At 38.3% G+C, this 21,884-nt stretch overlaps 1 protein-coding gene across 2 annotated transcripts in view; it reads left to right on the plus strand.

Annotated features, from left to right (window-relative positions):
- Positions 1-14,497, plus strand: part of LOC124622447 (UHRF1-binding protein 1-like) — a 442,870-nt gene extending 428,373 nt beyond the window's left edge. For both annotated transcript variants that reach the window (XM_047148146.1, XM_047148147.1), the window contains one exon: positions 11,154-14,497. In XM_047148146.1, coding sequence (XP_047004102.1) covers positions 11,154-11,282 — 129 coding nt within the window. In that variant the 3' untranslated portion in view covers positions 11,283-14,497. The remainder of the gene's footprint in view (positions 1-11,153) is intronic.
- The last annotated feature ends 7,387 nt before the right edge of the window (positions 14,498-21,884 follow it).

Genomic DNA, 21,884 nt, shown 5'->3' on the forward strand with positions numbered 1-21,884 from the left:
GTTTATAAAAGTCAGTCAATGTATTTGAAACAAAATATTTAATTCCACAGTAATGGCTAGTTTCAACTGTTCAATGCATTTCAGGTGCACGTTTTCATGTTCTAGCACGTATGACATTATGCCCTAATAAAAAACCAAACATGATATAATACAGTACTGGTGCTCCAAGAAAATTTACATCCTGAAAACCACACTGAAAAGCTTAATATCAGGTCGAGGTCTACTTCATTGGGAATCTGGACATATAAATGTGCACTTTAAATGTGCACATTTTAGTATGGTTCACGAAATTCCGATGCTCTTGGACTATCCTCTGATGTCTTGTTTCTTATAAGACAGTGTATGATCTTTCAGTATTTTACACGTATGTACATATTGGCTTCCTACGTATTGCCTGTTATCTGCTCTCTCTGGCAACTGCTGAAACGAACCTATTTCTAACAGGTTGCGGGAAAATATTGCTAATGAAGGTTTGAAAAACGTTACTTTCAAAGTAAATATGCTTTTACGTAAGTTGAACTATGTGTGAGAATGTACCATGTTCTTAAATCACAGAGTGTTTCACCCTCATTTAAAAATCAACTCTGTGATGACAAGCCATTTAGAAGAATTTCGAACCCTGAAGATCAGACATTTATGTCATTATTAAAAATTTCACTGGCACATTCGTAAAGTGTAACACACGCAAAAAATATCAACATTATATGCGAAAACTTAGCTTGTCTTGCAGCTTATTAACCTTAGAGACCAATATTATACGTAAAAGCTCTGCTTTTCTTGTAGCAACACTGTGTATATTAATGTAAACTATTAACTTTTCCTGTATGTGTGTTCGTGCTACTTAAATGGTGCTGCTGTTGGCTGACTACATCACGTGTCGTGTCCTATGCTCTGCATATTAGCTGTCATCGACTGGCGAGATCACGTGACATGAGCTATGACTGGCTTACAAAAGTGCATCACAATCTCTATTTCAATGCTTCGGAAAGTAGCATGCGGTATTTGGTGGAATTCGAATTTATACTTTCGTAATACGAAAATATGCAGCGTACATGTTGCTGCACATCAAAGATCTTTCCAAAACGCATTTTTCTTTTGCGTTTAGTTTTATAAAGCACTGGGAAATTCTACGCCCATATATAAAACCATAATCATTCAAAGAACTTATAAATTATACAGTTCCGAGAGAAAATATATTGTCAGTTAACAGGGAAAAAGTCTGTTTTCACCCGGGAGAAAGTATATTTTTAACCGGGAAATCTAGGAGAAATCAAGGAATTTTTTTTCTTTGTCCGCGTATACACCCTGTAGAGGAGATAGGTGTTATTCTCTTTTGTTCCTGGAGGTGACCTAGTTCTGCTCACAAACCTTCTTCAATACAAAAGAAGTTGGCCATGGCAGGCAAGAGCAAGGTTAGGTTGAAGATTTCATGTCGATATATCCCATGAAGTTGTTTGCACAACAAAGATCCAGTAAGAAAGGTGAAGCAAGTCCATATCAAAAGGTATAAAGTATGGCATAGTAGTAAATCCCTGGCTTTTAATCCAAAGGTAGTAAAAGTAAAAATATTAACAACTGTAGAAGAAGGTACTACGAGGGCAATTATATTGTGGATCCTTCTCATATTCAGTGGCTTTTATATCTTGAACTTGTAGCAAGAATCGATTGATTACTATATTTCAACAGTCATCTTCGTTGCAAGATGGGCGAAGCAATTTACATATGAGTACTTTTATTGGTGAACCAGCACTCCAGTATCTTTTGAAGTGTCACAGGCTTGTTCCATGTAAGCATGAGCATCATCTTAATTGTGATAACTGTGCGGACAGGTCTGTTTAAGATATGCTAGCAGAGTGATTTTAATAACTATAACACCATATGTTACAGTAAGGATATTATGGCTCCTGTTGACGGTATAAGAAAATACGCAGGCTCTTGACAGGCATTTTTGACCTCACTGATGCTATCAATTTTCCACTCCATCAAGTACTGTGGGCTGAATGAAAAGAACTTGATGACATTGCCATACTATATTTTGATCTGATTTTATGCTTTACAAAGCGTGAGGTACTTCTCACATTTAAGCTATAAAAATTTCTCAACTTGTTGCATTCTGAGTTGTAGCAAAAACTTTATAGACTTGAGCAATTGTGAAGACTTCAGCAACATAGAATTAGACAATTTTACCACCTAGGTTAAACTCAATCTCGAGTGCCAGGTGGATGTTTATGTCTCTGATGAGTGAATCTGCATTTCAACATTAGCAAGTAGAATTTGGACATCTGAAATGACGATGTCTCCTGAGATCTTCTAAATCCATAATCCAAGGGGCACATGACTGTGAAGCATTAATTTCCATTGAGCAGCAACAACAAGCATCTGTATATTAAAATAACTATTTTCTGTTCAAAATTACTTTATGATTGGCACTTCAGTAGGAGCATGTTGAGGTTCAGAGCACAGTTGCTACATACTGCATTTAAAACACACAAATTAACTGGAATCAATGTCTTCAGGGGTAGCTACACTTTATTTTTCTTTTAGTCTAATCTGGGGCAGAAAATTTTTTAGATGATATACACAAAATTTCCAAATATTCTTTTCTGCTGGTATTACTGAATATTCAGCATGTGGCAAACATTTTTATTATTGAGTTTAGATGAACACATTATGCAAACTAAATCTTAAGAATAAATCATATTTTCATTGGCTCCAAACTGGAACCCTGTAACACAAGATAATTTGAGATAGTTGTGACACTTTTTACATCAAAAAGTCAGCACTCATCCTTTTAGTTTCATTGTGAGAAACAGAGTTCTGCATTTATAGTTCACCTATTATTATGTTTTCAGATCAAACTTTCCGCATATGTGGGTCATCCCATAAGTAAATTTCTGCATTTTATTTCTCTGCAGAAGAAACTATGCCTAAGATGTGTCAGGGCTGGAGAGTTCAACTATTATGTGTTGACAATGCTGGCACCGGCTTATGGCGCAGTATGTTGCCAGTATGCTCCCAGCTAATGTGGAGTTTGTTCACTTGTGACCTGCACTCTGTCATATATTTTTTCCCAGCAAAGCAAATTTCCATTGTACCATTTCAGGAGTTAACCTATGCCTATGGGGAAGGCTGTATGAGCATTCAAATGGTTTGATGTTGGCATGTGTAGTTTATGGAAGGGTATGAAGACGTGCATGACGAACAGTGCACATGGACACGCACTATAGTGACATGAAATCATGCTGTTATTGCAATTCACAATATTGTGGAGGGAGATTGTCAAATTACCATTGTCAACATCGTAATGGAGCTACTTCCTCAGGCTGCAATTGGATGTTCATCCATCACAAAGATCCTGATAGCCATCTTCATTACTGCAAAGACTGTGCAAGACAGGTGTGACATTTGCTGAGTGATGTCCACAATCACTAGCAGATGGATTTGGCCAGAATATTTTTGGAAATGCATCACACACATGCGTGCACATGTGCGCCCCCTGTCAAATTACCATTGTCAACATCGTAATGGAGCTACTTCCTCAGGCTGCAATTGGATGTTCATCCATCACAAAGATCCTGATGACCATCTTCATTACTGCAAAGACTGTGCAAGACAGTTGTGACATTTGCTGAGTGATGTCCACAATCACTAACAGATGAATTTGGCCAGAATATTTTTGGAAATGCATCACACACATGCGTGCACATGTGCGCCCCCCGTCCCCACACACGCACACACACACACACACACACACACACACACACACACAGTGTGAGAGAGAGGGGGGGGGGGGGGAGATAGAGATAGAGAGAGATAGAGAGAGAGAGAGAGAGAGAGAGAGAGAGAGGGAGAGATCTGTTCTTCAAACGGCTTGTCACAGGGGATGAGACCTGCGTCCATCATTTGACTCATGAGACAAAAAATGTTGGGGAATGATTTGGAAGAAACCTGGAGAAAGTGCCCCAAAAAAGGCAGAGGTCACTTATTCAGCAGGGAGAGTTGTGGCAGCCATATTTTGGGACTGTTAGGGAGTTTTGCTTGTTCACTACCTCTCTCGCAACACAACAACATATGCAGAGAGGTACTATAACGTCTTGAGGAATGTGTGAGCTGCCATCAAAAGAAACCATCCTGAGCTTTTCTCTCACAAAGTTCTCTTTCTTCTTGACAATGCTGGGCCTCATACCACTCGAATGACCCTGGCAGAGCTCCGAAGTGTCAACTAGGAAGTGTTCTCACATCCTCCATATTCACTAGATCTTGCCCCAAGAGTGATTTTCACATGTTCCCCTACTACTAAGGTCACCTTGGAGGTGAGCACTTCAACACCAATGATGAAATCATATAAACAGTAAACAGCTGGTTATGATCAAAACAGTAAACAGCTGGTTATGAGCACAGGATTCAATCTGGTACAGCACTGGGTTGGAAAAACTTGTTGCATTAGCAAAAATGCTTGGAAAAATGTGGCAGCTAAGTAGAAAAGTAACAGAAGCATTATACAATGTCAACAATTTATATATATTTAAGATAGGGACACCTCTCATATTTGTAACATAACAGAAAAAATATGCTTGTTATGTGAGATGAGGAGACTTATCATTTTGGAAGAATGAAGAGTAGTGATACAAAATACACTACCTCAATATTGCAAAAGTCATAATGCAAACAGTATGAGGGATTCCTTTTGTGTGCTAAGAACTGAGTGTTGGTGATAAACTTTATTTGGACTTGGCTACTGATAGCAGCTTTCTTATTAGTAGTCAACATCTATGAAAATATAGTTTTTCTGTGCTTGTACTTAAAAATATTTGTGATGAAATTTAAAAGCTCTACTGAGATTCCTCTCATTGCTATCACAGATGCTGAAGAGATATTGTCACTGCCACTGTTTAATGATTTGATCATTTCCTATAACTGAGGACCATCATCTCCTTCTTTTACTTTGCTATGATAGGCATTTCTGCAACAACAAAAGAATGATTAGGAGCATTATCAAGAACAATTGTTGATGGTGTCAACAAGAAATGCACAAACCATTTCTCTGAACTGACCTTGTACTGTAGTCCCCTATAGGAATAGACAAATTTGCCTCTGACATGGTTAAAATATTACACAAAAAACATTACTTATAACAGGAAATGTTGACACTACAAATGTAACAGATGAATATAATTCGGTGCCCAACGAATGAACCCACAGGACAGCAAGCCTCCTGAAGCAAGCAAGAAGTCTTTTGATGGTGGAGGTCAGGGCCGAGCAGCTGCAGGCGGTTGTTGCAGCTTCAGGCCTTCCTCCTTAGCCTCTCCCCAAAAGTAACTTTGAACAGACTGCAGACATCAGAGCACAAATTTCTTCTTAAGCCAGGCTACAGGAGCCTGACAGGGGACTGTGTGCAAATTAATTCATAAATCTGAACACGCAAAAGCAACGAGTAGTTTCAATAATTCCACTTGCCTTGAAATGATGAGACTCTGACAGATTTTCCAGCCATCCATATCTTCCTTGAAAGCAGAAAATGGTGGCAGTCTGAGGCATGATTTGAGGGCTGTAGTTGTTGCTGTTCCAGTAAGTGTGACATGGTCTGCAGATAAACTTGACGGTACTTCCCCTGTTATTAGTTTTGCTGTCATTAAACAGTCATTTGTTCTTGATGTTGTTGCAACACTGGTACTCTAGAAACAGTCACTACAAACATATTTGAAATCTTAGTGTCACTTTTGCTTTGATTGTGACGTTATTTAACAGACATAAAAGCACAGAACTTGAGTGGCTACAGAATGACACTGAACAGAAACAGGAATTGCTGTTATGTTGCATACCAAGACAATGTTGTACCCTAATGAGAACCAAATCGTTTTGCACATCTTTGACAATTGAAAAACACTGCCCAACCAGATCGAGATTCATCAGTCCACAAGAGTTGATTCTAATGGCCTTGTCAATGCGGTCATGCATTGTGTGCTTGTTATGGCCTTCTAAACATAATAACTGTTACATAACTTTTTATAACTTGTAGGGACACTAAATGTACCACCCATCTTCACTGTTGGTTGTACTGATGTGTCTAATAACAGTAAAGATGGCACACACTATTATGTAGACAATACCCCTTATACAGTTCACTTTTGCCCAACTAATGCCAATATGGAAGATCCGATCAAATGACTAATGACAAACATGTATCCAAAAGTTTCTGCCTTGAGCAAATTATGGTTACTTCTTCTTTCACCAAAGATAACAAATCAAGTGGAAGGAAGGTCATGTGGTTGGCTACAGAACATGCCATTTTTCAATTCACAAATTGAACTAGTTGAAAGCATTTGATTGTGCAGGTCACAGTATCCTCCAAGAGAAACTCAAATATTACGGTATTAGAGATATTGCCAGCAAAGTACACCAAGTGTCAAATTAAGAAATTTAGGGAATGCACTCAATGATTCAGTATCTTGAAAAGGGAGGATAATCACAATAAATATTCCACCGTCTCCTGTATTGGGCACACTCTATACTGTTTTATGTTCAGAATGAAATGATTGATATTAACTCTCCTTTTATTGCTCGAATGGACCAAGATATGACATTGACATTCCATACTAATGATAATCTGCTGATAGGCATGTAATTTTTTTTACATGGTTCCTACTCCCAACTCTTTTTCAGTGTTTTTAATGGAATAATCTCAGTTGACACTAGAAAGGAAGAGTATTAATCATGTTGTTGTTGTTGTTGTGGTCTTCAGTCCTGAGACTGGTTTGATGCAGCTCTCCAGGCTACTCTATCGTGTGCGAGCTTCTTCATCTCCCAGTACTTACTGCAACCTACATCCTTCTGAATCTGCTTAGTGTATTCATCTCTTGGTCTCCCTCTACAATTTTTACCCTTCACACTGCCCTCCATTGCTAAATTTGTGATCCCTTGATGCCTCAGAACATGTCCTACCAACCGGTCCCTTCTTCTTGTCAAGTTGTGCCACAAACTACTCTTCTCCCCAATTCTATTCAATACCTCCTGATTAGTTATGTGATCTACCCATCTAATCTTCAGCATTCTTCTGTAGAACATTTCGAAAGTTGCTATTCTCTTCTTGCCCAAACTATTTATCGTCCATGTTTCACTTCCATACATGGCTACACTCCATACAAATACTTTCAGAAACGACTTCCTGACACTTAAATCCGTACTCTATGTTAACAAATTCTGTCAGCATCACGCAACTTAATTCGACTGCATTCCATTATCCTCGTTTTGCTTTTGTTGATGTTCATCTTATATCCTCCTTTCAAGACACTGTCCATTCCGTTCAACTGCTCTTCCAAGTCCTTTGCTGTTTCTGACAGAGTTACAATGTCATTGGCGAACCTCAAAGTTTTTGTTTCTTCTCCATGGATTTTAATACGTACTCCAAATTTCTCACGTGTTCCAATATTTCTATGGAATCCAAACTGATCTTCCACAAGGTGGGCTTCTACCAGTTTTTCCATTCGTCTGTAAAGAATTCGCTTAGTATTTTGCAGCTGTGACTTATTAAACTGATAGTTCGGTAATGTGCACATCTGTCAACACCTGCTTTCTTTGGGATTGGAATTATTATAATCTTCTTGAAGTGTGAGGGTATTTCGCCTGCCTCATACATCTTGCTCACCAGATGGTAGAGTTTTGTCAGTAATTCTAATGAAATGTTGTCTACTCCCTGGGCCTTGTTTCGACTCAGGTCTTTCAGTGCTCTGTCGCACTCTTCACGCAGTATCATATCTCCCATTTCATCTTCATCTACATCCTCTTCCATTTCCATAATATTGTCCTCATGAACATCGCCCCTGTACAGACCCTCTATATACTCCTTCCACCTTTCTGCTTTCCCTTCTTTGCTTAGAACTGGGTTTCCATCTGAGCTCTTGATATTCATACAAGTGGCTCTCTTTTCTCCAAAGGCCTCTTTAATTTTCCTGTACGCTGTAGCTATAGTGCCCCTGGTGAGATAAGCCTCTACATCCTAACATTTGTCCTCTAGCCATCCCTCCTTAGCCATTTTGCACTTCCTGTCGATTTCATTTTTGAGACGTTTGTATTCCTTTTTGCCTGCTTCATTTACTGCATTTTTATATTTTCTCCTTTCATCAATTAAATTCAATATCTCTTCTGTTACCCAAGGATTTCTACTAGCCCTTGTCTTTTTACCTACTTGATCCTCTGCTGCCTTTACTATTTCATCTCTCAAAGCTACCCATTCTTCTTCTACTGTATTTCTTTCCCCCATGCCTGTCAGTTGTTCCCTAATGCCCTCCCTGAAACACTCTACAATCTCTGGTTCTTTCAGTTTATCCAGGTCCAATCTCCTTAAATTCCCACCTTTTTACAGTTTCTTCAGTTTTAATCTACAGTTCATAACCTATAGATTGTGGTCAGAGTCCACATCTGCCCCTGGAAATGTCTTACAATTTAAAACCTGGTTCCTAAATCTCTGTCTTACCATTATATAATCTATCTGAAACCTTCTAGTATCTCCAGGATTCTTCCATGTATACAACCTTCTTTCATGATTCTTGAACCAAGTGTTAGCTATGATTAAGTTATGCTCTGTGCAAAATTCTACCAGACGGCTTCCTCTTTCATTTCTTACCCCCAATCCATATTCACCTACTATGTTTCCTTCTCTCCCTTTTCCTACTCTCGAATTCCAGTCTCTCATGACTATTAAATTTTCATCTCCCTTCACTACCTGAATAATTTCTTTTATCTCATCATACATTTCATCAATTTCTTCATCATCTGCAGAGCTAGTTGGCATATAAACTTGTACTACTGTTGTAGGTGTGAGCTTCGTGTATTAATCATACAACAAAATTATGTGCACCTCGGATTACTATTCTTCACTGGAAACCTCATGACAATATCTTGAACTTCCATGAAATAAAGGTGGCGTTACATCTTATGCAAATCAAACTGCATGACTGATCTGCCATCGTATATCCAAAAAATGAAATAGGTCTCTTTGCTGATGATGTAAGTATTGTAATCAGGCCAAAAGAAGAAATTCAACACTGAAAATTTAATAAAAATTATCTTGCAAATTATTGATCCTCTTCAAATGGAATGTCCCTGAACTTGCATCAAACACAATTCTGCAATTCTGTAATGCCCAAGACCCAGTCGCATCATTAGAAATAATCTATGAGGAAAAATTAGTAAATGAAACAGAATATTGTAAACACTTGGGTGTTTACGTTGACAAGAGCTGAAACTTAAGGTCGCATGTTATAAATCATCTTAAGCTTCCAAGCTATGCAGAGTTTGTGTTATGGATAATAGTTAACTTGGAAATGAAAGTGTCTGAAGATTGACTTATTTCGCTTTTTACACTCTAATGTCTTTGGAATCACATTCTGAGGAGGCACTTCATTTTAGAAGAAAATGCCATTCCACAGAAGGATATAATAAGGATAACACAGGGTATCTGCTCAGCATAGAAAGGAGTAAAGTATTCAGCCATAAAAGTCTTATGACCACTTACCTAGTGATGTGAAGAATCTAATAGGTGATAAAATTCACTTCAAACACAAACTTAAATCATATGTGCTTGACCTCTTTCTAATCCTCTAGTCCACAGAAGGTTTTCATTTGCTTGCTTGTGTGTGTGTGTGTGTGTGTGCGCGTGTGTGTGTGTGAGAGAGAGAGAGAGAGAGAGAGAGAGAGAGAGAGAATTGTAAGCACATATAAAAATAACTAACTCTTAGTTTAAGGAGAATGAATAGATTTAGGTTTTGAATTTGTTGTATTCTGTGGCTGGGTAATGATGCACAACTTAGCAGAAAATTTTAGATAGAATCTGTATCAGTTTACATAGTTAATCTATATATACAAACTAATTGTTTTGATTATTAGGGATCAGAAAGAGAGAACTGCAAGATACAATGTTTTTCTTGATGTTGGTGTTTGTACTTTTTGCAGCATTTATAAAGTTATCAGCCTTGAAGCTCTAGGAAACTAGATGAAATATCACATATCCAAATTATTTCTATGTCATTTTCTATGTTTATTGTTATTTTCATATCATATTGATACTCCCGTATCCATAAAAAACTTTACTCATAAACATGCAGGTTTGACTGGTTGTTCTGAGTGGAGAACATGATTGATTACTTCTGTATCGTCCAAGCTGTCTCACTTGAGAAAATTATTTTCATTCAACATTTTTAGTTTTTTCACTTGTGTAAAGCTAAAATATCAGATGCAGGGATATGAACTATTTAGTGTTCTTGAAATAAACTACACTGCATTTCCTTGTCTATTTTCCGTAATAAATCTTCTAACATCGATGTTTATTGCGTGTTAAGATACATGGACAATTTCCTCTATGTACAGTACAAATAGTATCAGTGTTACATGAACAATGTCAACCATTAACTAACTCCTAAAGGATATGAAGATATGTTTTGTTCCACCAGGCTGCAACTTAAAAGTGTACTTTATTAAATACTACTAATTTCAATCATGACTCATTTTCAAGTGCACTTGTAACTAATGTGGATACATAATCCTCATCAAATAAAAATCACAAGCCACCTATGTACAACTGTTCATGATAGTGCCACATGTACCATAAATACATAAATACAATTTATCAAGACTGTGGTGCCCACCAACAAGAAATTGGCCTGATGCATACTAAACATTTTCATTATGTCAGTTACAGGCTCAGCTGCAAAGCGTTTGATATCAGTTATGTTTTAATTATTGTAATAAAGTGCATTGAAGCCCTTCACAATGCAGATCCCATCTTCTCGCAGGCACTAACTGTCATTTAAAGAGTCACATCAACAAGGGAGTATTAGTCGTAAATTCCACATGAAACAGAAATCAAACAAAATTTTGTGAATGTTTGGAAATAAATCTAACGTAAATACATTGGACATTGGTATAAAATTTTATTAATGTCTATCTGACATCGTTCAGGCGGGAAAGACATGAATGTTTACACTCAATATTTGTAACACTTCAAATATCAAGTTGCCACTCATTAAATATGTTTGAAAAATGAATTACTTCTTTTCTGTGTTGTGTAATTGAATGTATTTGAAAAGTATAAGCTATTGTTTTTGTAATGTTTCGTACATATTCGTTAATGTAGAGTGGTCATCGTGTCTTTCCAGATTCTTCGAACTTGCTTGATGACTGCTCAGGATGATGTAGCACGTTTGCTTGAAGAGAAACGCACACTCATTGACAGGTTACGTGGAATGCAGGAACAGCTTGATCAGCCACCAAGAACCAAGAGATAGCACAAGTGCTTTGAATGCTGTGAATAAATGTGCCACTCGCAGCTTTTCAGTGAAGGCAGTATCACTCGTAATTTGTTAACAGTTTAGTTTCTTCTCCTTAAAAGATTCAGCAGATTATATTTTCCTGGAAATTGACTGTTCCATTGATAAAAAAAAGTTATTAAGTCCTAGTCAGTATGTATGCAGAGAAATAGGTTGTGTTGTTTATACATGTGTGCAAGATGGAGACATGTTCATGGAGAGTTATACAGATATATTTTTTTAACCATCCGCAGGTGTTATGTTCCACAGTTCCTTGTTACATATCTTTCCTTTTTCTTAAATAACATATAGTACACACATATTGCAATTTGTAAAACTAATTTTACTTAAGTCCACTGTGCTTGAATACAATGATAGAGTTGATATTTTGTGTACTTTTTTTAAAAGAAGATATGCATTTATTTTTATTTTTGGTCAGTAATAACTTATCACAATTTTAACATATTTCTGTTACAATGGTGCCTTTATGCTTGCCTTTACTTTCCTCCTTATTGTCATTACTGGTTTTTTGCCATTAGTAGTGATATAGTAAGGAATTGTGTTCATTAGTAGGACTTAAGAAACAATTATGTATTAAAATATTAACAAGCTGTGAAGTTTCCCAAATGTGATATTAGTAGAAGCTGTGTGCTTCGTAAAGTTATAATTTGTTGATTACATTCAGTGTACATATCTATTTTTGTCAATTTCATCATTAAAATTCATTCATTATTGTTGTTCCAGCGTGTGCAGACATGATAATATTTTAGTATGTAGGTTGTGGTATTAAGGTGCTCATTCTAATGTGCTCTGCATTATCATGTCCCAAACAGCACATGACTTTGTGCCAACAGTGCAATATCCCACAAGTTGAACTGTTGAAGTTTCATTCAGTTAGAATGTAAACTGAATGAATTAGCTTTATCATGGTCCTCATATTTATAATCATTGTGCTGTTTTTAGTATCACTGTTATGAAACATTGCTAGACACACCTCCATGACCTTAAAAATCATAAGTGAAATGTACCTAATTGTCTTGAAAGAGTATGCAGCATTTTAAACAAAATGAAAGTATGTTCAGGCATGTTTTCTGACACTTTGTCTTCCTTCTGATCTTTATCCACCCTCCTTTTTTATTTCCTTCAATTTATGTGATATTATTGTTACCTATATTATGTTGCTTACCTGTCTCACTCATTAAATTGTTTTGTATTTTTGTTCATCCTGTCCAATTCTTTAACTACACCTCAGTAATTTCAATTTTCTCACTTCATTTCTGCTTCATTTTTAACATTTATTTTATGCAAGACAGTATTGGTACATATTTTTCAGTAAATGTTTGATTATTAAAAGATGTTTCTAGACCTGGTCTGGGTTTCAATGCCAAAGAGTTGAAAAAGCATTGTCGCGCTATGTAATGTTTTTGCCAAGTCTTCCACATTCTTTCACTCTTCACTTATATAACAAATGAGTCACTTCTTATGTCCACATTATTACAATAAAGAATGTTTCCAAGATATTGAGAGAAAGATTTGAAACAACTAGAAGATTAGCCTGGAAAAAGGATTTTAAGTCTCCACCATAACATAATTCTCCGAAACATATCAAAGTGCAAATTATATTTGAAGCTGCAGTTAGCAAAATTCCTAATTTATTATTGATAAGCACACACTTGACAAATGGCAATTTGTATCGTGTTATGACTGTGTTAAAAATCTACAGCTGTGGAAAGTCCACAGTCCTTTACTTTTGTAGCTGCATTACATCTATACCCCACAAGCTTCCATATGGTGCATGTAGCGTGTGGCGGAGGGTACTTCAGGCACCACTACCCTTCCCTCCTCTTTTTCTTCTCTGTTACATGTGGGAATCTTTCATGGGAAGAATAATTGTCAGTAAGCCCATATGAGATCAAATTTTTCTGATTTTACTGGCAGGATCATTTCGTGGTGTGTACATGAGGATAGATCATAACTCATGAAATAAGAGGCACTGAGCAGCAGGCAGTTTATTATCCTATTCTAAATGTGTGTCTTCTGGGTAACATGTCTTCTATTTGATGAATAGTACCCTATACTTATGCACATAATTATATTCCACAACAGAGTTTACATGATGTTTTTAATGGGTACTAAACATACAGGGACTGATTCTGCTTCCAGTTTGTAGCAGTGATGTAAAATACTAGGATAATTTCACCATTCCTGTGTCAGAGGTTCCTCCAGTAGTGCTTGAAGATGCTAAAGAAAATTGTAAAAAGTAGGAAAATTGAGGATAAGTCTCAGAATTGAGAATAAAAAACAGGGAGTCCACAAAGAATTGTAAGTGACTTATTATCTTTATTTTCTCCTGCACTTTCTTTTTTATATTCTGTTTTCATTTATTGCACCTTTTCTACCTTATTTTACAATGTTCTTATATTGGGCAATTTTTATATCAGTAAAGTGCAGGTTGTGTCAATTTTTTTTTCATGTCTGCTCTAAACTCCATTACAACTTGTAATTTTGGTAAGCACAACTTCATATCATCAGCAATTTTGTCTGCTGACAATGTGGTTCCAGCTTTTAAGTTTCGACGTTTCTTTCATGAAGACAAACCACATAATAATGCATGAGAAAAATCTGCACTCAATAATCACTGTGCAACATTTTCCATAACTGACCATAATAGTGAAACATTATTTACAAGCCAAAATTTGTGTAGTGTACACAAAGTATTTTGGTTAGTCACAAATAAGGCAGAAGCTGTATTTATCTTTGATATTACAGATCAGTTAGAATATGAGGAAATAGTGTGGTACCCTTCTGTAACAAAATTTTGAATGGGAAACAGCAATTCTAAATATTTTATATTTATTGGTTGTCACATAATTGTGTAGACTTCATTAAACAGACATCTAATTGCACATCATAAATTGTATTGCTAAATGCAGAATTACGTTTTCATTAAGAGTTTTCATAATATTCTTAATTTATGAGACTGCATAGAATTCTTTTGTTTCAAGTCTGTTAATCCTTTGCCTGAAGTTTCCTCCTCCCATTATTTCTTGTTCATTTTTTCTTGCCTGACAGATATTACTATTTACCCAGTGTCAACACATAAAGCAGTTGTAACAACAGTTTAATGCACAGAAGATAAATTAATAAAAATACCAATATACATGCCTGCTTTATGATTGAAGTTTGTAGCTTATGCTGTAATTTTTTTTATTTTTTTTATTTATTTTTTTTTTTTTTTTTAATACAAATTGAATTTAAGTTTTGTTTGCTTGACTCATATCCATATAATAGAAGTCAGATATATTAAAGAAGTGTCTCTGCACATAATCTTTGCAGTAATAATGGACAGACTTGCAAATTGTGCTTGATACAATGAGGCAAGCATTACTATGTAAAACTGACATATAAAGAGCAGTTGGTATAATTATTCTGAACTACTTGTGAGAGACATTTAGACAGTATGGCTTTAGAAGACCCAAGATTCATAAATCATAGCATTGAAACTGAGGAATTCCTTAAGCCTTGTTAGCTCATTGTTTTAGAATACACATACTATAACAGGTGCAATTTTTGGATAACATACATTTTAAGAAATACTTGTATCTTGGCCTATGAACTTCTCGCTTTGCATCCTTTGTTGTATTACTGAAGCTTTAAATTTATTTCCTAAGACATCCACCAAAATTTTATACTTCCTTGTGTGTATGTGTCATATACCTGTATGTATACAAAATGTATCAAGTTATATATTGAGAATGTTGCGAAAAACTAAAAAAAAAAGTACTTTTTTTCCATTCAAGTCTCTTTTAATACCTTGCTGAATCCCAGTCTTATATTCAAAGGTAAATTAAGGAAGTAATGATCTACTGCACATTCCCACTCCATAGGTTGGTGTCGGGCTTCTGGCTCATGGTGTTCAACATGTTGTCTCAGTGTTTTGTGAGCGTCAGTCAAAATATGTTGTTAGCGTATATTCTTTGATTGTTTAAAATTAACTGAGTAATACAAAGTCCCACTGGCTTAAAGGTCAGATATGATTTTTTGATGCTCGAAAGTTGCAGAAATTTACCATCAGCTAAAGGAAGCATAAATAATACAGTAGGGAACAAAAGAAATTTGAAAAACTGATGTGCCATCTCCAACAATGGACAAACAAGTATACATGATGAAACTAGAGCCAAAGAGATTATTTGTAGAACCAAGTGAAAATGAAATCATGCTTGCCAGATATGTGATATTAGACGAGTAACACATTTTTTCCCTAACATTTCTCAATCTTTGCTGGTGAAAGTCTGTCCAGACATCTTTCCTTTAACAGAATCTGTATATGATGGGCTCCCCAACAACTGAGTGACGAACACAAAACACAGAGAATGGCTGCAGCACCGAAGTTTTTGAAGTACTGTCACATGTATAGAAATGCCTATCTTGACCAGATTGTTAATGGTGATGAGACCTGTCTGTCTCATTTCAGTCCAGAAACCAAGAACTTTGCATTCTGACAGATTTATTTGAAAACAAACTCGTGGTGATTGTTTTCATGGATTGTAAGGCTACTCTGGCTTAATTATAGTAAGCAGGTTCAAATCAATGTAAGCTGCAGTATTTACAGTGAGGTGACAAAAGCCATGGTTTATCTTTTTATATTGTACCAAATCTCCTTATGCCTGGCATAGTGCAGCAACTTGATGGGGCATGGCTTCGACAAGTTGTTGAAAGTCTCCTGCAGAAATATTAAGCCATGGTGCCCCTATAGCCATCCATAATTGTGAAGATTGTTGTCAGTGCAGGATTTTGTGCACGAACTTGCCTCATGATTATGTCCAATAAATGTTCAATGGTGCCCCTATAGCCATCCATAATTGTGAAGATTGTTGTCAGTGCAGGATTTTGTGCATGAACTTGCCTCATGATTATGTCCAATAAATGTTCAATGAGATTCATGTGGGGTTATGTGGGTGGCCAAATCATGTGCTTGCATTGTCCAGAATGTACTTGAAACCAATTGCAAACAGTTGTGGCCTGGTGACATGGCTCATTGTCATCCATAAAACTTCCATCGTCGTTTAGGAGCATGAATTCCATGAACGGCTGCAGATGGTCTCCAAGTAGCCAAATGCTACCATTTCCAGTCAATGATTGGTTCAGTTGGACCAGAGGACCTAGCCCATTCCATGTAAACACAGCCCACACCGTTATGGAGCCACCATCAGCTTGCACAGTGTCTCATTGACAACTTGGGCCCATGGTCTTGTGAGGTCAGCACCACACTTGAACCCTACCATCAACTCTTACCAGCTGAAATTGGGATTCATCTTACCAGGCCACCGTTTTCCAGTTGTCTAGGGTTCATCTGATATGGTCATGAACTCAGCAGAGGTAATGCAGCCGATGTCGTGCTGGTTACAAAGGCACTCACACCAGTCGTCTGCTGCCATAGCATGTTAAAGCCAAATTTCGCCTTACAGATATGTCCATCGTACATCCAACATTGATTTCTGTGACTGTTTCAACAGAGTTGCTTGTCTGGTAGCACTGACAGCTCTACACAAACTTCAAAGCTCTTGGCCTTTGGCCACTCCATTGTCCTTTATGAGAAATAATGCCTGAATTTGGTGTTCTCGACTTACTCTTGGCACTATGGATGTCTGAATATTAGTTGTCTAGTGTTTCCAAAATGGAATGTCCCACGTGTCTTGCTCCATCTACCATTCTGCGCTCAAAGTCTGTTCATTCTCATTGTGCAGCCATAATCTTGTCGGAAACCTTTTCGCATGGATTACCTGAGTGCAAATGATAGCTCGGCTGATACTGACGCTGTACAGACAGGTCTTGACCTTTTCCCGAGGTGAAGGAGTTTTAGCTTATGACAGCTTTTCCTCCTAGTTCCTTGCAGGATGGGTTGATGTTGCCTGACTCTGTGATCTGTACTTGTGCATTCCGTTGGTTATTCCTAGCTGCAGGCATGCTAGCAGTAGGAGTTGTGGTTTTGGTTCTTCTTTCCTTCACGCGTGGCGTTGTGTAATGCTGTCTCCAACTCTGCTGACAGCTTCCGCTCGCTGTCGCAAACCTTCTTCCGTAGCTGCACAACTGCATCCTCCAGGATATAGTCTCAGTCGCACGGCGTGAAGACGGGGTTCACATTGATGATATGCAGGTCCTTCTTTGTGGGGAATTCAAGCACGATCACCCAATGTCCGCCACGTAGCTCGAACAGCCTATGAAGAAGTGATGGCTTCTGTTTCCCTTCGACATATGAAAAGAGGTAGGTATTCTTGTGGGCGTTGTAGTGCCCTTCCTGCAGCATGTTGGCGATCTTCTTCAGCACCTGTGGCATGTTGGTGCTGTCTGGGAATGGAATGACGTCTGTATGTAGCTTCCCAGCCTCTTCCTCTTGTTTCCCCTGCTGCTTTATCTCCCTGTTGGTAGGTGGGGAAAGGGAGGACGGTGCCACGTCAGTGGGCATCTCCCCGATTTCCTGTATTGCTACAGGTTCCAGAGGGACATCCATTTGAGTCGGTACGACCGTTTGCAGTGGAACATCCATCTGTGTCACCACATCCGCCCCTGCTTGTCGACCCACCGTAGAGGTGGCGTTGGGGGCGAGTGTCTTCTTCAGCACCGTCCTGAGTTCTTCTCACAGCTGTGGAAGCTGCTGATGAACAACGACGAGCTCCTTCTGCATAGCTGCACTCTCTTCCTCCATTGTGGTTTTGAGAGCAGTCACTGGGTCATCAGTGGTGGTGCTGGCCAGAACTCCAGCCTCGCCGACTTCTTGGTGGTGCGGTCTGTTTCCCCTGTGGAGTGGGATTGTGGGGCCGCAACCTCTTCTCTGTGCACCGCTTTCTCCCTTGCAGTGGTGGGTGTCTGCTTCTTCAAGTATGCACAGCTGCACGAGTTTGCAGTGTGCGCGCCACCGCAATTCGCGCACTTAGGTGCGATGTGTCGCCGTTTGTCACAGTCTCGTGTGTCATGAGCCTTGGCACACTTCAAACACGCGACTGTGTCCCTGCACGTCCTGGTGACGTGCCCAACCTTCTGGCAGCGGTAACACTGCCTCTTGTTCTGCTGTCTGCTTCGCCTCTTCATGTTGCCCTGGCCATCTCCCGTCAGCATGAGCAGGAGCTTGGCCATGGCAGCCAGCTTGCCTCCCTTTCTGCGTCCCGACATGGCTTTTGGCTAGTGGTGTTGGCCTGCACAAGCGATGGTAACAAAGTGAGCCACAGCGAGTTGAGCAGCGGAGGCGTTGTCATTGCGTTGTGAAATGATAGCTCCTCCAATGCACTGCCCTTTTATAACTTGTATATGCGATACTACTGCCATCTGTATACTTACATATTGCTTTCCCATGAATTTTGACACCTCACTTGTATGTAGAGATGAAGGTACTTCTAAACAATAAACTAACATGGAGAACTGCAGCAAACCAGTCTTTGGACTGAAGACCTCAACAGTAATGCGTTTATTTACAAATAATTTAGATTTTCTTTTCTTCCATGTTGCTGCCCATTTGCACATTATATATTTGGTATTGTATGAAAATATGTTTGCTCACACCAAAACAGTTTTGCGGTTTTGTCAGACATTTTTCATAGTTGCCCACTTTTGCCCATTTGTCTGTGTAAGGCATTTCAACTTACCTACAGTTCATCACGGACAAGAGGGATTTAGCATAAGCGCCCACCTTCTGTTGCACAGCAGTGACATCCTAGCGTGCTACATAGAGGTTGTAGCAGAGCATGCAAGTGCCGCTTGCTCCATATTTGAGCCTTAAAGTAAGCATCAGTTTTGCAAGTGACATTTATTTTTTATTAACAAAGTTTATTGAAGCTAAATGGCCATTACTTTCAGGATTACTTTCATGTTTCTCGAATTATGGACAAATATTATTTCAGTGACTTGTCAGTAATCTTTTCTGCCTATACCGTGTGTGTGTGTGTGTGTGTGTGTGTGTGTGTGTGTGTGTGTGTGTGTTGGGGGGGGGGGGGGGGGGGGGGGGTCAACAAATGTGTATGCGTGCCTAAACTGGAAGTAACACATAGGGATGAAAGAGGAGTAGGGCAGGGATGGTTTCCTCGTATTCTGTCTGGATAGTGATTTGTTGCATGCAGGAACGTTAACAGGGTGATAACAAAGAAGGTGGCAATAGGAGCATTATCAGTGTGAAGGAGGGATGAGAACATATTCTATCAGATATGAGATGTGTACTTAGGTATGTGTAATAGTAAGAAATAGATGACGGAGGGCAGGACGAAGATGTTGTGGATGAAGACAGATTTTAGGACATTTATTATTCGGGACTCAATTGAAAATATTGTGGGACTGAAGGATGTGTTAGAGGAGCAGTCCTCAGCTCTGTGTCCAGAAACACAGTTTCTCTGAATTGCAGACAGCAGGTGTTGTGAAAGCAGTCATTTTAGTTGTTTACATTGTGCTGAACAGTCTGTTCTGCCACTGGGTGATCATCTTAACTGATTTGACAATTACCTGATAGGTGGGTAATTGGTTGCGGACCATGCACAGCAGTGCAATGATATTATCAAAGTTGACATGTGCTAGCGTTTGTTTCACAAAGGCCCTACCTCTAGTCGGTTAAGATATGCCTCTGACAATAGTGAGTGGATCATGGAACAGATCACAGACAACAGTGGCCCATATTGCAAAGGTTTGGAACTAAGAATGAAATAACAACGAACAATGATGATATTTCATAGTTCAGATATATGGCAGAATGCCACTTTTGGAACAGTGGTGTCAATTAAGGGAGGATATTCTGCATTTCAGAGCTATAGAGAGATATTTGAAGCCTAAGCAAAGTTGAAATGTACTGGTAGATTAAAACTGTGCACCAGATTGAGACATAAACCTGTAACTTTGCCCTTTGTGGGCATGTACTCTACTGACTGAGCTGTCCAAGTATGACTGATGACCCTCACACCTATATTTCTGACACTTGCTCTTTTCCAGGGTCCCAGGTTCAAGTCCTAGTCTGGCGTACAGTTTTAAACTACCAGGAAAGTCCATGTAAGTGTATTCTCACTTGAAGTGTGAAAATTAATTCTAAAACAATCCCCTAGGCTGTGTCAAAGCAATTTTTCAGTAATGGCATTTACTCCATATTAAGTTCTCAAGCATAACTTGCAGAACAAGCACTACTGAAGTTTGGAAGGTAGGAGAAAACATACTGGCAGAAGTAAAGCTGTGAAGGTCGTGAATCATATTTAGGTAACTCAGTCAGTAGGGAACGTGTCCATGACAGGCAAAGGGCTCACCTTTGGGTCCCAGTCCAGCCCACACAGTTTTAATGTGCTAGGAAGTTACAGATTGATGCAGACTACACTACATGGTGAAAATTCATTTTAAATAGAATATATTGTCTAATAAGATTTATTTTTTTTTGTCCGGGGGGGGGGGGGGGGGGTGTTCTATTTCTTTCTACTTGGTTAGCAGTGAAATTTAATAAACCCCTCCCCTAATGCAGTAGCTTCTCATGGTCATTTCTGTCAATCTATCCACATTCACTCATCATTTTCGAACTATACTCCAACTTTGCTCTCCTTGTTACATAACAGCTCTTTTCAGTACATGTGTAACCTAATGTGCAGAATTAAAAGTTCCTTGACTACTATGTCCTATGCATGTTCTATGTAACTGCAAAAGAAAACTTGGAAACACTATGTGAAACAATATTGAAGTAGGCCTGAGGGAATCTGTCATCACAACTTACATTTCATAATTAAATACTCATGCAGACCAATGATACATACGTTTCCTTTAATTTATGTTTATGGTCACCAACTGTTTTGTTGTTTGTGACCATAGATGTAAATTAAATGAAACTTATTGTATATACAAGTCACTGTTTTATTCGCAACAATGTCGCAGCTTGTGAATGATACATACTTTAATTCCAGTCCTATCACTTATGCCTACAATTTCTAATGTTTGACAGTCTGATGAGTCTTGTGTAGAAATAACCAAATAAGTTACAGCCAATATAACATAGCCGAAGCAATATACTGGGTATCAGAGGTATAGGTACAGATGCTGTCATCATTTGTATCTTAATATGTGCCTTCTTCAGTGTGTTAGTTGTTTTTTTGTCTGCATCTTCCCTGCTGCTTGTACCATGTGTACTTGTACTTACTAACCAACCTAAAAACATACTACTCATAACAACTATGATCATTAGTCTGCAAATTAAGTAAAGACATATGTAATGTTGTTAAGTACACTGTCGTCAAACATCAATAAAAATATATACACTTATGCCCCTAACACCTTGTATATGTAAATTTTGTAACCCCCCCTCCGCTGAAAAAAATGCCAAAAGACCAGGGTAGTTAACTAACACTTTCATGGGTAAAGGTGCATGACACACTTAATTGAAAAGTTTTTGCTGGTAAGTGGTTAAACTCAACATGTGAACTCAGATACAAAACAACAGCATAAGCACAAGTACACAGAACTGCAAGTGCAGCTGTGAAACGATAATTACTTCCTCTGCAGCTGCAACCAGATTAGCATAAAAAGTACCAAAACTACCACTAACCACATGCAAAAATTCCCATCACCACCAAC

The sequence above is a fragment of the Schistocerca americana genome, chromosome 7 (assembly GCF_021461395.2).
Source record: "Schistocerca americana isolate TAMUIC-IGC-003095 chromosome 7, iqSchAmer2.1, whole genome shotgun sequence".
Taxonomy (NCBI): Eukaryota; Metazoa; Arthropoda; class Insecta; order Orthoptera; family Acrididae; genus Schistocerca; species Schistocerca americana.